The sequence below is a fragment of the Danio rerio genome, chromosome 19, assembly GCF_052040795.2.
Source record: "Danio rerio strain M-AB ecotype USA chromosome 19, GRCz13ab, whole genome shotgun sequence".
Lineage (NCBI taxonomy): Eukaryota > Metazoa > Chordata > Actinopteri > Cypriniformes > Danionidae > Danio > Danio rerio.
Genome location: NC_141039.2, coordinates 45,347,125 through 45,361,045, shown reverse-complemented (window position 1 = coordinate 45,361,045; position 13,921 = coordinate 45,347,125). Strand labels below are relative to the sequence as shown.

Here is a 13,921-nt window from a genome sequence, read left to right as displayed (position 1 = left end):
AAAACATGTAGGCAGCATCTTAAACAGAGCTTATAACCATACAGAGATCCCTAGGATTAGCCAAGTTTATTGACAAACTCGAATATTGGTTTGAAAAGATGAATTGCTTTCCAGCTAGCATCACTTAGCATGTTGTTAACTAATGTAGCATATAGTTAACATGATGCTAATGTTTGTAAAATTAATTGACACATTGCAACTATGATTTAGCAGGTTTATAACATCATTTAGCATTTTGCTAACATGTTTCAGCATTTATTAGCATGTTGCTAGTACAATGGAAGAAGAAACTCATATACACGGCTCCTCGCTCTTCAGACACGTCGTGCACACTCTCTCACTAATAAACTATTAAAGTGTGTATATTAAATGCTATATATATGTAAACGTACTGACCTGAATGAGGCCGGGGACGATCTCTGGGAGCATCTGAATGAGACCCTCTTTGGGCAGACGGTCGATGACTTTGGTGAGCATCTTAATGGCAGCGAGGTTGATGGGATAGTCCGCTGACTGGATGATGGGACACAACACTTTTATACACTGATCGGGACTTATCGAGGTGGCCAACATGGATGCTGCCTCTTCTGCAGCCCGCACCACCTGACAGAGAGAGAAAACAACATTTTGCATGTGAGTTCAGATGTGTGCTTCAGTTGTCAGTAGAACACGATCATCTTTAATATCTGACCTCTTTGTGTGGGTCTTTATGTGCCTCCAGAGCCTTCATAATGGTGAGCTCTGCATAGTTTTTAAAGCGCCACGGCTGCCTGTTGAGGATTTCCTTCAGCACCCGCAGGGCTAATGCCCGAATGACATGCTGAGAGAGAGAAAAACAAAGGTCAGCAAGGAAATTAGATGCTTTTTGTTGTCCACATGACTAGTTTAGGTTGCAACAGTAGGATTGTCGATGTTACAAAACAGCATGAATAATTAAGTTAACAATGATTTAGGAACCAATAAAAAACGTTTTGAGCTGAGGTTGTAATACTTATGATTTTAAAATATTTAGTAACAATTGTTTATTATGCTTTATGAACTGAAATGTGCTGCCACTTATTATTATATTATATTATATAATTCATTCATTTTCTTGTCGGCTTAGTCCCTTTATTAATCCGGGGTCGCCAACTTATCCAGCAAGTTTTTACGCAGAGGATGCCCTTCTAGCTGCAACCCATCTCTGGGAAAGTGTTGTATTATATTAAATTAAATTAAATTATATTATATTATATTATATTATGTTATGTTATGTTATGTTATGTTATGTTATATTATATTATATTATATTATATTATATTATATTATATTATATTATATATGTTGCATTTGTGAAAATAACCAACGATTTACTCTTAGCTGCTGACCAAGGGTGCATCTCGTTATTAGTTTTACTTGATCTTAGTGCTGCATTAGACACCATCGACCACAATATTCTCATAGATTGCTTAAATTCTACTGGTGTCTACTGGTGGGACAGGCTCTACAATGGTTTAAGTCATACTTAGCTGACCGTTTCCAGTTTGTGAATATTATTGGACAGCCTTCACAAGTCAGGCCAGTAAAGTATGGGGTGCATCAAAGATCAGTTTTAGGCCCTTTGCTGTTTACAATATACATGCTACCCCTGAGAGACATTATTAGAAGACATGGGATCAGCTTTCACTGCTATGCAGAAGATACTCAATTATATATTTCAACTAAACCTGATAAGACGTCTAAACTGTCAAAGCTAACTGAGTGTATTAAAGATGTTAAAGACTGGATGACCAAAAATTTCCTTCTCTTAAACTTAGACAAAACAGAATTATTACTTATTAGACCTAAATCCTGTGCACAGCAGATCTTACTCAATTAGAGGGATACAAAGTTAGCGTTAGCTCTACTGTAAAAGATCTGGGTGTTATATTAGACAGCAATTTAATTTTAGAAAATCATAAATCTCATGTCACAAAAACTACCTTCTTTCATCCGAGAAAGCTACGAAGTATGCTCTCCATCTCAGATGCAGAAAAGCTAGTCCATGCTTTTATGACTTCTAGGCTGGATTACTGTAATGCTCTGTTCACTGGCTGCCCAGCATCTTCCATTATCAAACTTCAGCAACTACAAAATGCAGCTGCCAAAGTTCTTACCAGGTCTAGAAAATATGATTATATTACCTTTTATATCACATTTTATCCTCCTTTCACTGGCTGCCTGTTAAATTTTATATTGATTATAAAATATTGCCTCTTACCTATAAAGCTTTAAATAATCTAGCTTCTGTTTATCTAACAACCTTCTGTCCCGCTACAATCCGACCCGTTCTTTAATATCTCAAAACACAGAGCTTCTGATAGCACCTAGAACAGCAAAGTCGAGTAAAAGAGGTCGAGCCTTAAAATTATGGCTCCTAAACTCTGGAATAGCCTGCCTGATAATGTCCGAGGCTCAGACACACTCTCTCAGTTCAAAACTAGATTAAAGACCTATCTTTTTAGTAAAGCTACACTCAGTGCATCACATAGCAGTATAATGCATGAATGTGCTGCACACAGGTTTTTGCAACTTGTTTATATACACTATGAACAGCAGCTACGCTAATTATTCTCTTTATTCTCTATTTAAGTTTTCTAGTTTGAGCAAAACATTTAACTTTTTTTTTTCTAATGAACTACTTATATTTCTTCTAAATGTAAAACAAAACTGCACAAAAACAACAAAAAGATGTTATGTTTGCAGACATGTTGATATGACACAATAACAATATTACAAAAGAGTTAAGAAATCAGTATTATTGGTGGAATAATCCAGGTTTTCAATCACAAAAAATAAGGTCAATTACTTGGGCCAAATGTCTTGCTTTGTAGAATTATATTTCTTCCTTTCATACCTTTCAAATACTTCAAATCCAAATTGTACCCTGTAGCTGACTGAATAACTTCTTAACAAAACTTGTTTTAGAATCGCCATGGGAAAACACTTCTGGATCAGTGCTGCTGAAACACTACTGCACTCCATTAAAGTGTGAGTTTGCAGGTACCTCTCCATCTCCGAGTGTTTCCAGTAGCAGCAGGAGGATGGTTTTGAAGTGCTCGTCCCAAACATGCAGCTGTGTTTCTCTGATCAGCCGCATTAGTTCACACAGCGCTGCTTTCCTCTCCTCCACGCGCTCGCTGTGATTGGACAGCTCCTTCAAGAGCTCAGCCACCACCTCAGATTGATCCACACCGCTGTCTGTAACACCGTCAGCAGAGCCAGTCAGAGACACACATGGACTTACAATTTAACAAGCAGTGACAGATTGTTCCAGAAGAGAGCAAAAAAAAAAAAAAAGATTTTTTAAATTAATAGTTCTTATATATACATATTCCTAGAGAAATACAATTATATTAGCTTTTTTTTTTAATCAAACGTAAATATGGGAATCCATATATTTTTTCTGTATTCTGAATTCCAGGGGTTTACTGAGGTTCAGGGAAGGAGAGAGCTTTAGGCTAAGTAAAAGGGTTGTAACAAATACTGTAAAAACATGCTATTAATGCAATATTGATGTTGAGTATTGTGATAATTATATTTTGTGCAATAAAAGAACAGTTTTTAAATATTAGCTAATAAAATTAGCCTTACTAAAGGGCAATATACACTCACCGGCCACTTTATTAGGCACACCTGTTCAACAGCTTAACGCAAACTTCTAATCAGCCAATCACATGGCAGCAACCTAATGCATTTAGGCATGTAGACATAGTCAAGACAACCTGCTGCAGTTCAAACTAAGCATCAGAATGGGGAAGAAAGGAGATTTAAGTGACTTTGAACGTGGCATGGTTGTTGGTGCCAGACGGGCTGGTCTGAGTATTTCAGAAACTGCTGATCTACTGGGATTTTCATGCACAACCATCTCTAGAGTTTACAGAGAATTTCCCGAAAAGGAGATAATATCCAGTGAGCGGCAGTTCTGTGGGCGTAAATGGCTTGTTGAGGTCAAAGGAGAATGGCCAAACTGGTTCCAGCTGATAGAAAGGCAACAGTAACTCAAATAAACACTTGTTACAACAGCCTACCTCTGTATTGTTGCTGACCTTGTCCATCCCTTTATGACCACAGTGCACCCATCTTCTGATGGCTACTACCAGCAGGATAAAGAGTGAATCATCTCAGACTGGTTTCTTGAACATGACAATGAGTTCACTGTACTCAAATGGCCTCCACCATCACCAGATCTCAATCAAATAGAGCACCTTTGGGATGTGGTGGAACGGGAGATTCGCATCATGCATGTTCAGCCGACAAATCTGCAGCAACTGTCTGATGCCATCATGTCAATATGGAGCAAAATCTGAGGAATATTTCCAGTACTTTGTTGAATCTCTGCCACCAAGGATAAGTGGCAGCTCTGAAGGCAAAAGTGGGTCTAACCTGGTACTAGTTAGTTGTACTTAATAAAGTGACCGGTGGGTACATTTAGAGACTAGACTAGAGAAATGTTATTTTTATTAGCTGATTAAAAAAAATATTTATGTAATGATCATATTAAAATGAAGGGTAAAAAAGTTTTTTACAGATCTATTTAAATGTAATTCAGACAACAACAACAAAAAAAAAAAACTATCATCTATCTGTCTATATTCATATGAAATGATGTATACCCCTGGCAAATTCTGACATCAAGTTACTTTTATTCAACTAGCAAGTTTTTTTGACTGGAAAAGACACAGGATTCTCTCAAAAGATAATAAGATGATGTGCAAGAGGCATCATTGGGCCAAAAAAAAATTCTCAGCCTTTATTTCTATTTTAAGAACAAAACCTATGAATCAGAATTTGAAACTGTCTTTGACTTTGAAAACACCCTGCTATATTTCACATTATGACTAATTAAAAAGTGGGCTCCTATTTTAAATTACCCATTCACTGGAACTAAAATAATCTTTTTGTAATATTAACCGAATTTGTATTCAATGTGTCTTCAGTGAATCGGAATCAAAAGGAGATTGTGAATCAGAAGCGAATGAATTACCGTCAGTGAGGGACTCCTCTTGGTCCGCATCTTTCAGGCTTTTATTAAAAGAGGAGGAGCCGAAGGAGGAGTCAGAGTAATTGACTGGCTGGTAATCCCTTGATGGGCGGGGACTCGAGGAGAGGAGGGGCATAGTGTTCAGCAGAGAGGTCTTATTATCCAGCGCCGTCCGACCAGAGTCAACAGTCTGAACAAAAACACATTCATGATACATCCACACACACCAATAGGTAAATTTCCAATACAAATATGCAGAAAGGTTTTGCAATATTTTTTAAATGTGAAAACAAAAGCAAAATCATATAGTTTCTAATAAGTGAGTGTTATAGGTACAGACTTTTTATAGCAGATAACTCACATTAACGCTCATTCAATGCAGCATCATAATGAGAAATCTAATTCATTGTTACTCTTATTGTCATTTTCATCATCATTAATATTCTATAATTTTTAGACATACATTTTGGAATTATTGCAGACAAATATCAATGTCATCTCAGCATTAGTTAGATAATTGATGTAGTTTTAAAATACAATAAATCCCTTATAATATAATTGCAATGGTGCTCATTTATTTTTGGTGGGTGCTCCTACATTTTTTCTGGTGCTCCTAAATTCTTTTTGGTGCTCCTAAATATTTGAAGTTGGGAGCACCGGTAATTTCAAGCCCTGAATTAGTATTATTTTTTTGACCTTAGATGTATTTAAACCTGTTATAGTCTCTCCAATAAAATATTAGGACACTTTATAACAGCGTTTCTCAACCACGTTCCTCGGGAACCACCAGCTCTGCAAATTTCTCCTTAACCAAACACACAGGTCATCAGCTCATTAGCAAAGACCTGTAATGGGTGTAACAGACAAATGAGACATCCAAAACATGCAGTGTTGGTGGTCCTCCAGGAACATGGTTGAGAAACACAGCTTTAAAATTACCAGACGGCCTGCTCTTTAAGCATGAAGCATCTCTTACTTGATTTGTCTTTCGTACCTCTTCTCCGCCGTCTCCTTCTCTTTTCCGTGGAGGCTCTGTCATGTCCTCCTGGCTGCGGACGCTGAAGTTCTGGATGGCCTGACTGACTCCTCTCAGAGAGCTGTAGATCTCCTCAGAGTTCATGTTCTCCGTATCGTAATCAAATGCACTGTGCACACACATAAAACAGGCAGGGGATGTTTAGATGAGGATAAACGCTCAAATGATCTATGTCTATGTTTGTGAACCAGTGCTGTACCTTGGTGAAGGTGTGTTTTGGGATGTGTTGGTAGGAGAGGTTAAAGGACTCGACCAACTGGCTGGTGATCTTGGTGTGTGCCGGGTAAGTGGGCTTCCAATTGACGCCTGCAAGAAAGACAATTTATTAGCTTAAAACGGGTTGTTGTTCTTATTTATTCATTGCCGTATTAGCAGCACTGGCTGTACACTTGGCAACACTGGTAGTAAATATTCAGTTTAAAATTTGCCACCATAACATCCTAACAATCATAACATTGCTAAACAAACTTGCATTATATACCACTCGGAGATCATCCTCATTGTTCAGTGGTGGCCTCTATTTATTTTTAATGTATTTGATTTGCTATAAGGGTGTCAGAAAGTTTAACCTTAAGCAATAAAAATCAACCTGCAGTTGACGCCATTGCTGTGTTGTTAATCTAATGTAAACACACCAATTCTATCAAAACAATTGAAAGGCTGAAGGCTTTTTATTTGTATGTTTATGTAGCTACTATTTTTATCTTTGATGGGTTATTCGTAAAATATGGTAATACTAAAAGTTTAATCAAACATATTTTGACTTTTGTAAATCCCTGCTGTCATTAGCTATGTTTCCATCCACCTGTTTTATAAGCATTTTGGATATGTGCATTTAATAATAATAATAATAATAAAAAAAATAAATAAAAAAATAAAAATCGGCTGATGGAAATGCCAAAATGCACATAAATTTTGAAAATGTGCATAAAAACGTATGCATATAGCTGACTAGGATAAACTTTTTATTCAATAAGATGTGCATAAACTGCGATGGAAACACTTTTACTGAACCAATTCCAGTATGTGCATAAAAAATTTGTGAATTTGGTATAAGATAACATGTGATGATAAAAATATGTGCGACAAACCAGCAGGCTGAGCACACTGTAAAACATCTGAAATGTTGTTTTGGTCATTCTAAAATGACCAAAACTCATTGATCTCATTAATCTGTATATACGGCATGAAGAGCTCTGGGGTGAAGAAGTTCTCAGAAGATACCATTATCCTACATTATCAGTTTTTGATTTGTTTGTTTAAGGTATATAAAGGTGTAGGTTATACAGTGTGTTGTTAATTGCAGAGCGCCTCTATTTAAAAATAAATAAATAAAAACCTGAATGTTCTGAAAGAGAGCAAGCCTCAGCCAGGTAAGAAAAAGTAATTTAACACATTACTTAACATACAAAGTAACTAAGTAACACAACCAGAGAGTAACTTAAAACTGTAATGCATTACTTTCCAAAGCAACTTTCCCCAACACTGAATACAGCATTGTTTGTGTGTGTAACTGTGCTGATCACCTGCGCTGTGTTGCCTGTGTTTCGCAGGTGGTTCTGCAATAATTTAGTGGCCCCGTCCTGAAAGGTTTTAGGAAGTGCGCCTAGAAGCATTGTGAACTCCGGTGTGTTCAGCTGGAACAGCGAGATCAACACCGACTGCGCCGCCTGAAATCAACACACAAAATGAAGCCTCGAAACAAAATCAACACCACCAAAGCAAACTACACACACAGTCAAAGCCAAAATTATTCACCCTCCTGTGAACTTTCTTTTCTTTTTTTAAATATTTCCCAATTGATGTTCAACAGAGCAATGAATTTTTCACATGATAATATTATTTCTTCTGGAGAAAGTCTTATTTGTTTTATTTTAGCTAGAATAAAAGCAGTTTTTAATTTTTTTTACCATTTTAAGGTCAATATTATTAGCCCCCTTAAGCAATACTTTTTTTCGACTGTCTACAGAACAAACCATCGTTATAAAATGACTTGCCTAATCAACCTAGTTAAGCCTTTAAATGTCACTTTAAGCTGAATACTAGTATCTTGTATGTTATAAATATCTAGTCTAATATTATTTACTGTCATCAGGGCAAAGATAAAATAAATCAGTTATTAGAAAGGAGTTATTAAAACTATTATGTTTAGAAATGTGTTGAAAAAAAATCTCTCTTTAAACAGCAATTGGGGGAAAATAAACAGGAGGGTTAATCATTCTGACTTCTACTGTAAACCGAGCTGAAAGTGCAGAATCTTGTACCTTTCTGACATCTGAGCTCTTGGGTTCGGTGGTCCACGTAATGATACGCGACACTGCCAGTCTGGTTTCACCCGTGTTGACGAAATCCTGCGGCTCCATTTGTAGCGTCAGTGTTTCAATGTACTTCAAAATGGCCACCTTCACCTGAAACATCATCCTCATGTTACACCTCTGCTCCAAAACCAGCTCAGACACAATATAATCATTCATCATTCGCTCTGAATGTTTGACCACAAATCCTCCTTCAAGGAGGAATATGCACAAGAACTTAACATTTTCAATCAGCCAGCCAGAGTCTTTCCATTACAACATTGCCACTTTTAAGATCTGATTTCTTTAGAAATAAGCCTGATTGACATATGATAAAAAGTGAGTCCTATATTGCATAAGAAGCACTGCATTCAATTAAATTGTTCCATGCAATATTTATAAAATATGACAGTTTATTTAACCCCAGTATTTTCAATGGAGCTTCTGAGCTAGTCTGCTGCTACTGACGGCACTTGCATTTACACGGTCTTTCATCTCGTTTTACACTTGAACAACTAAATGAATGCTGAAGTCTATTTAACTGATTGCATTTTAATGACATTGCAATATCGTTGCTGTAAAAGGAACCTAATGAAACAAACCAAAAAAAAAAGTCACATAAACCTTTCACCGGATGTTTATGATTGGCTGAAAAACACTAGCTGTGCATATACCCCATTAAAAATCATCAGCATCCATCAAGGCTGCAGTCCAAGCACACAAAAGAGCCACACGTTCACAGAGATTCACAAATCCATGAAAGGAAGCAAGACAGCAGGGGGAAGGCGGTGTGAGCGCGCTGCGTGTGATTAAACTTTTGAACATTTTTTTTTAGCCAGGGGTTGTGTGTCCTGCTCTCATTTGCGGATGCTTCATTCTTTCAAAAAACATCAAGCGTTTAATGAAACAATTCATCAAGACTGACTGGACATGGTGATAATTAGGCTCCATAAATCACTTTTATCCTTCATATTTTCTACAGCACCATTCAAAAGTTTAGGGTCAGCATTTTTTATTAACTTTTTTCTGATTATATTTCTTATGCTCGCTGCATTTGTTTGCTAAAAAATCATAAAAAAATTTGGGAAACATTAATACAACTTAAACAGAGGTTTTCTGATTTAACATTTTCAATTGTAATTTATCTCTGTGATGCAAAGCTGAAATTCCAGCCACATTATGATTCAGAAATCATCCTAATAAGATGATGTGAAGGTCAAAAAATATTTGTGATTATTATAAATGTTGAAACCCAATTGTGGGGCTTGATACGATATTTGTGGAAACTAATAAATTCATATACAGTATACATCTATGATGCCTGACACGCTGAATGTGCCCCACAACCTGAATTATTATTGAATTATTTACCTTTTTAAAATTATGTTTATAAGAGTTTTCACCTTTATTGATAGGACAGTGGAGATTTGCAGACAGGAAAGTATGAGGATCAGCAAAGGACATCAAGCAGGGAATTGAACTCGGGCCGCCGCGAGCACCTTGGTGCTATATGTCGACGCACTAAGGCGTCTACAACCACTTGGCTATTGGCGCTGACGAATTAGTGCTTTGTTCAAAAATAAATTTCCTTTATATTATACTTTGTACCAGAAACAGTTTTGCATGCACTGTTGTGAATATTAAACCATTAATGGCCACTTAAAATATTAAAAATAGTCAAAATCTATCAGTGAAACTGTTCTCCAAGTAACTTCTCTCACTGTAAATCTTCCAAATCTAGTTTCAGAAGTATTTAAAGTGACAGTTCACACCAAAATAATAATTCTGTCACTATTTAAATTCGATTTAAGTACTTCCAAACCTGCTTCATTCAACTGTTAAACACAAAAAAAGATACTTTAAAAAAAATGCTCTACTTGTACTATGTAGTTTAAACCCCCAGACATTCTTCAAAACATCTTCTTTTGCACTCAACAGAAGGAAGAAACTCATACAGGTTTAGAACTATGATTATTATTATTATTATTTCATTTCTGGGTGATCTGAACTCCCTTAAGTACTTACAAAACCTTTATGAGTTGCATTTGTCTGTTAAACACAAAAAAAGGTTCTTTAAAAAAAACGCTCTACTTTCTTTGATAAATGTTATTTTTGACTATGTAGTTTTCCCCCCAGACATTCTTCAAAACATCTTCTTTTGCACTCAACAGAAGGAAGAAACTCATACAGGTTTAGAACTATTATTATTAAATTATTTCTGGGTGATCTAAACTCCCTTAAGTACTTACAAACCTTTATGAGTTGCATTCATCTGTTAAACACAAAAGAAGATACTTAAAAAAATGCTCTACTTTGTTCCATAAACAGTCTATTATGCACTACAATATGATGTGCATTCACACTGAAATTTGTTTTATAAAAAAAATGAGTGCAGTTTAAATACTGGATGATGCACTTATTTAAGCATTAAAATGAAGTGTGGAATGTTGGACAATTTACGCACTCAACGATGGCAGCTTTGCCACGTAGCAGAAGGGGCGGAGCTGTCGGGCACTGAAGTTACATTAGTTTATTTTAGATTGTGAATCAAAATTCTCTTACGAGAGTGATTATAGCACCTCCTATTGGTTATACAGTTATACTCATGGCAGGTTTAATTGGTAGTTTGGTCATTTATTTTACTAATTTGTACCCGTCGAACATCTGAGAAATCTGGGAAACAGTTTAAATTTGCGATTAGTAATAAACCGTTATAAAAAATAAACACTACATTCATATACTATGCTGTTGAGTGTGTAAGCGCATAATTACACAGTGCATAATTAGGTGAGCCATTTGGGACACAGTGATGACCTTTTGCCTTAACAGAAGGGAAGAAACTAATCCAGGTTTGGAGGTATCTTTTAATTTCTAGGTAATTTGGATTTGGCTTTGCTGAGGGGTTTGATCTGTGGGAGCTGCGCGGTATAGAATTGCTTCCCCTGTGTCTCACTGACCTGTACTGCTTGGTTCCACACTTGGATATTTTCCTCCAGTGTGCAAACATGCCGTCGCTTTCTGAGGGGAAGCAATTCTATAGCCCCGCCACCGTAGCGGCAACATCGCCTTTTCCCCGGCTTCAGAGAGAAAGAGGGAGAGCAGGTCAATAAGAAACGCCTCACACGCACGCATGCACGCACACACACACACACATGCACGCAGAGAAGAAAGAGGAAGAGCAGCACACACTGCTGAGAAAAAGATGCCGATGTGAGGAGGATGATGAAAGAGGGAGACAATGTGGTTAAAGTAGAGTTGGTTTTGTGTGTGGCTATGGGACTGGTGGAGGATTTTGATGCAAAGCTGATTTGTTTTTAATCATTTTGTACATTTAGGTTTATTTAAACTCTCAAATTCAGCTGTGAAACTTTTTAATTACAGTTATTTTTGTCAATAAAGACTAGTATTGGGAATTTACCTGTTCATATTTACGCTATCATTACATTATGTGCAAGGTTTAGCAGCATGCAGTTCTGTTTTTGGGAAAAAAAACTACTCAAAAGTAAAAAATAATAAAACAGATTGGAAAATAAATAAATTTGAATAAATAAATATATTTAAAAAAATTCATAAATAAATTTGTGTTCAATTAAATTACTTAATTTAAATAATTAAAACCAAATTGTGTGGTGGAACTAATTAGAATAAGTGTAAAATTAAGCTTTAAAACTACTAAAATCAAGACTTAAAAAATATCAACTATAAAGAAATAATAAAAATTATTGTATAATAATGATAAAATAAAGAGAATAATATTGCCAATAAGAAATTGTCAACTAAAATAAGTTTAAGAAGAACCTCTACAATTATTAAAATCAAGACTTCAAAAATATTAAGGAAAAATAACAATAATAATAATAAACAAAAAAATAATATAAGCAAAAAAAAAAATAAGATAAGCAAAATAATAATAAATAACATGCAGAAATAATATTGACAATAGGAACTTTTAACTTAAATATGTTGAAGATGAACCTCTAAATTGCCTAAAATTAAGACGAAAATATTAAGTAGAATTAATAATAAAAAAGTATAACAATAATACTAAAAATAAAAATACAGAAATAATATTGGCAATGAGAAATTTTTAACTAAAATAAGTTGAAGATGAACCTCTAAAATGACTAAAATCAAAACTTAATAAATAGTAAGGAGAAATAATTTAAATTATTGTACCATTAACATTTCAAAGTGAAAAAAAGGAGATAAGATTAGTATTTCAACATGAAAAAGGGGTTAAAAAAAAGTAAAAAAAAGAAAAAGTAATTTAGTGATCAAATGGTGATGTCACGCACATGCATATTGTCAATGTGCATCCACAAGTGCTTTGATTAGGGTTGGAGCTAAAATCAGCAGGACACCGCCCCTCCAGGAACAAGTTTGGTGATCCCTGACCTAAACAATTTGTTTCTGTACAAAATGCTATTGCGACTACAGGCCTAGCATGCAGAGCACAGTGCTTTTGTTGGATTCGTTTGATCTGTGTGAATAGTTTTGAAAACATTCAAAACAACCTCAACTGTTCAATTTCAAGGCAGCAAGATGGCTCAGTGGTTAGCACTGTCACCTAACAGCAAGGTCACTGGCTTGAGTCCCGGCTGGGCCTGTTGGCATTTCTGTGTGGAGTTTGCATGGTCTCACTGTGTTGGCGTGGGTTTCTTCGGGGTGCTCCGGTTTCCCCGACGGTCCAAACACATGGCCTACAGGTGAATTGGATTAACTAAATTGGCCGTAATGGTTGAGTGCACGTGTGAATGTGAGTGTGTGCGGGTGTTTCCCAGTACTGGGTTGCAGCTGGAAGAGCATCCACTGCATAAAACAAATGCCAGTATAGTTGGCGGTTCATTCAGCTCCGGTGAATCCAGATAAATATGGGACTAAGCCCAAGGAAAACGAATCAATGATTGATTGTTATGACGGATTCATTATTAATAACGGTAGCAATTAGCAGTGACTGGCAAATTTACCGATGCATTAAGCCGAACACTAAACCCTAAACCAAAGGTTGGAGACTCTAATGAAAAGCACTGTCCTTGTTTTTTCACATGAGACTTTATGGAGGGGGTGAAAAAACACCCGGAGTTACTCTGACACAGAGCGACACAGCCTGCAGAAACTTCAAAGTGAGCACTTTATCTAGAGCTGACAGCCATGATCCACCATACTTCACATTCCCTGGCACCAGCATAATGCATGATACTGTCCGTCCTCTTCGCTCATCCACACACTGACAGAAGATACAGTGACAGTAAAAACATTTACCTTTAAGTTTGGCGTCTGTGTTTGGTCAACTGTGAATCTCATGAGGATAGTGAACTGCAGATCATTGGGGAAGGATTCTCTGAAGAAAAACAGGAGAGAAACATTCTTGAGTATTTCTCAGATTTAATATCAATTAATTATTTTGTGCAAGCAGACAAAAAAAAAAGAGCTGAAAAGTGTTGACTGTGACTTAGGGCTGTGTGCAATATGAAGAAACAATATGTTGCGAGTGAGGTACATTTTAGACCATGTTTTTTCAGACTGAATGTTCAATCATTTAAGTTGATGATACAATAAATCTTTTAATTCGATGACACATTGTAATGC

At 36.1% G+C, this 13,921-nt stretch overlaps 1 protein-coding gene across 55 annotated transcripts in view; it reads right to left on the bottom strand.

The window, feature by feature from the left end:
- The window catches only part of clasp2 (cytoplasmic linker associated protein 2), a 102,434-nt gene that overhangs the window by 4,744 nt on the left and 83,769 nt on the right, over positions 1-13,921 (bottom strand). For 32 of the 55 annotated variants that reach the window (XM_087294179.2, XM_087294185.2, XM_087294186.2 and 29 more), the window contains 9 exon segments: positions 13,595-13,673; positions 8,303-8,446; positions 7,565-7,708; positions 6,238-6,344; positions 5,997-6,147; positions 5,006-5,192; positions 3,026-3,219; positions 692-820; positions 397-603 (listed from right to left, as the gene is read on the bottom strand). In XM_087294179.2, coding sequence (XP_087150305.1) covers positions 397-603; positions 692-820; positions 3,026-3,219; positions 5,006-5,192; positions 5,997-6,147; positions 6,238-6,344; positions 7,565-7,708; positions 8,303-8,446; positions 13,595-13,673 — 1,342 coding nt within the window. 55 annotated transcript variants of the gene reach the window in all.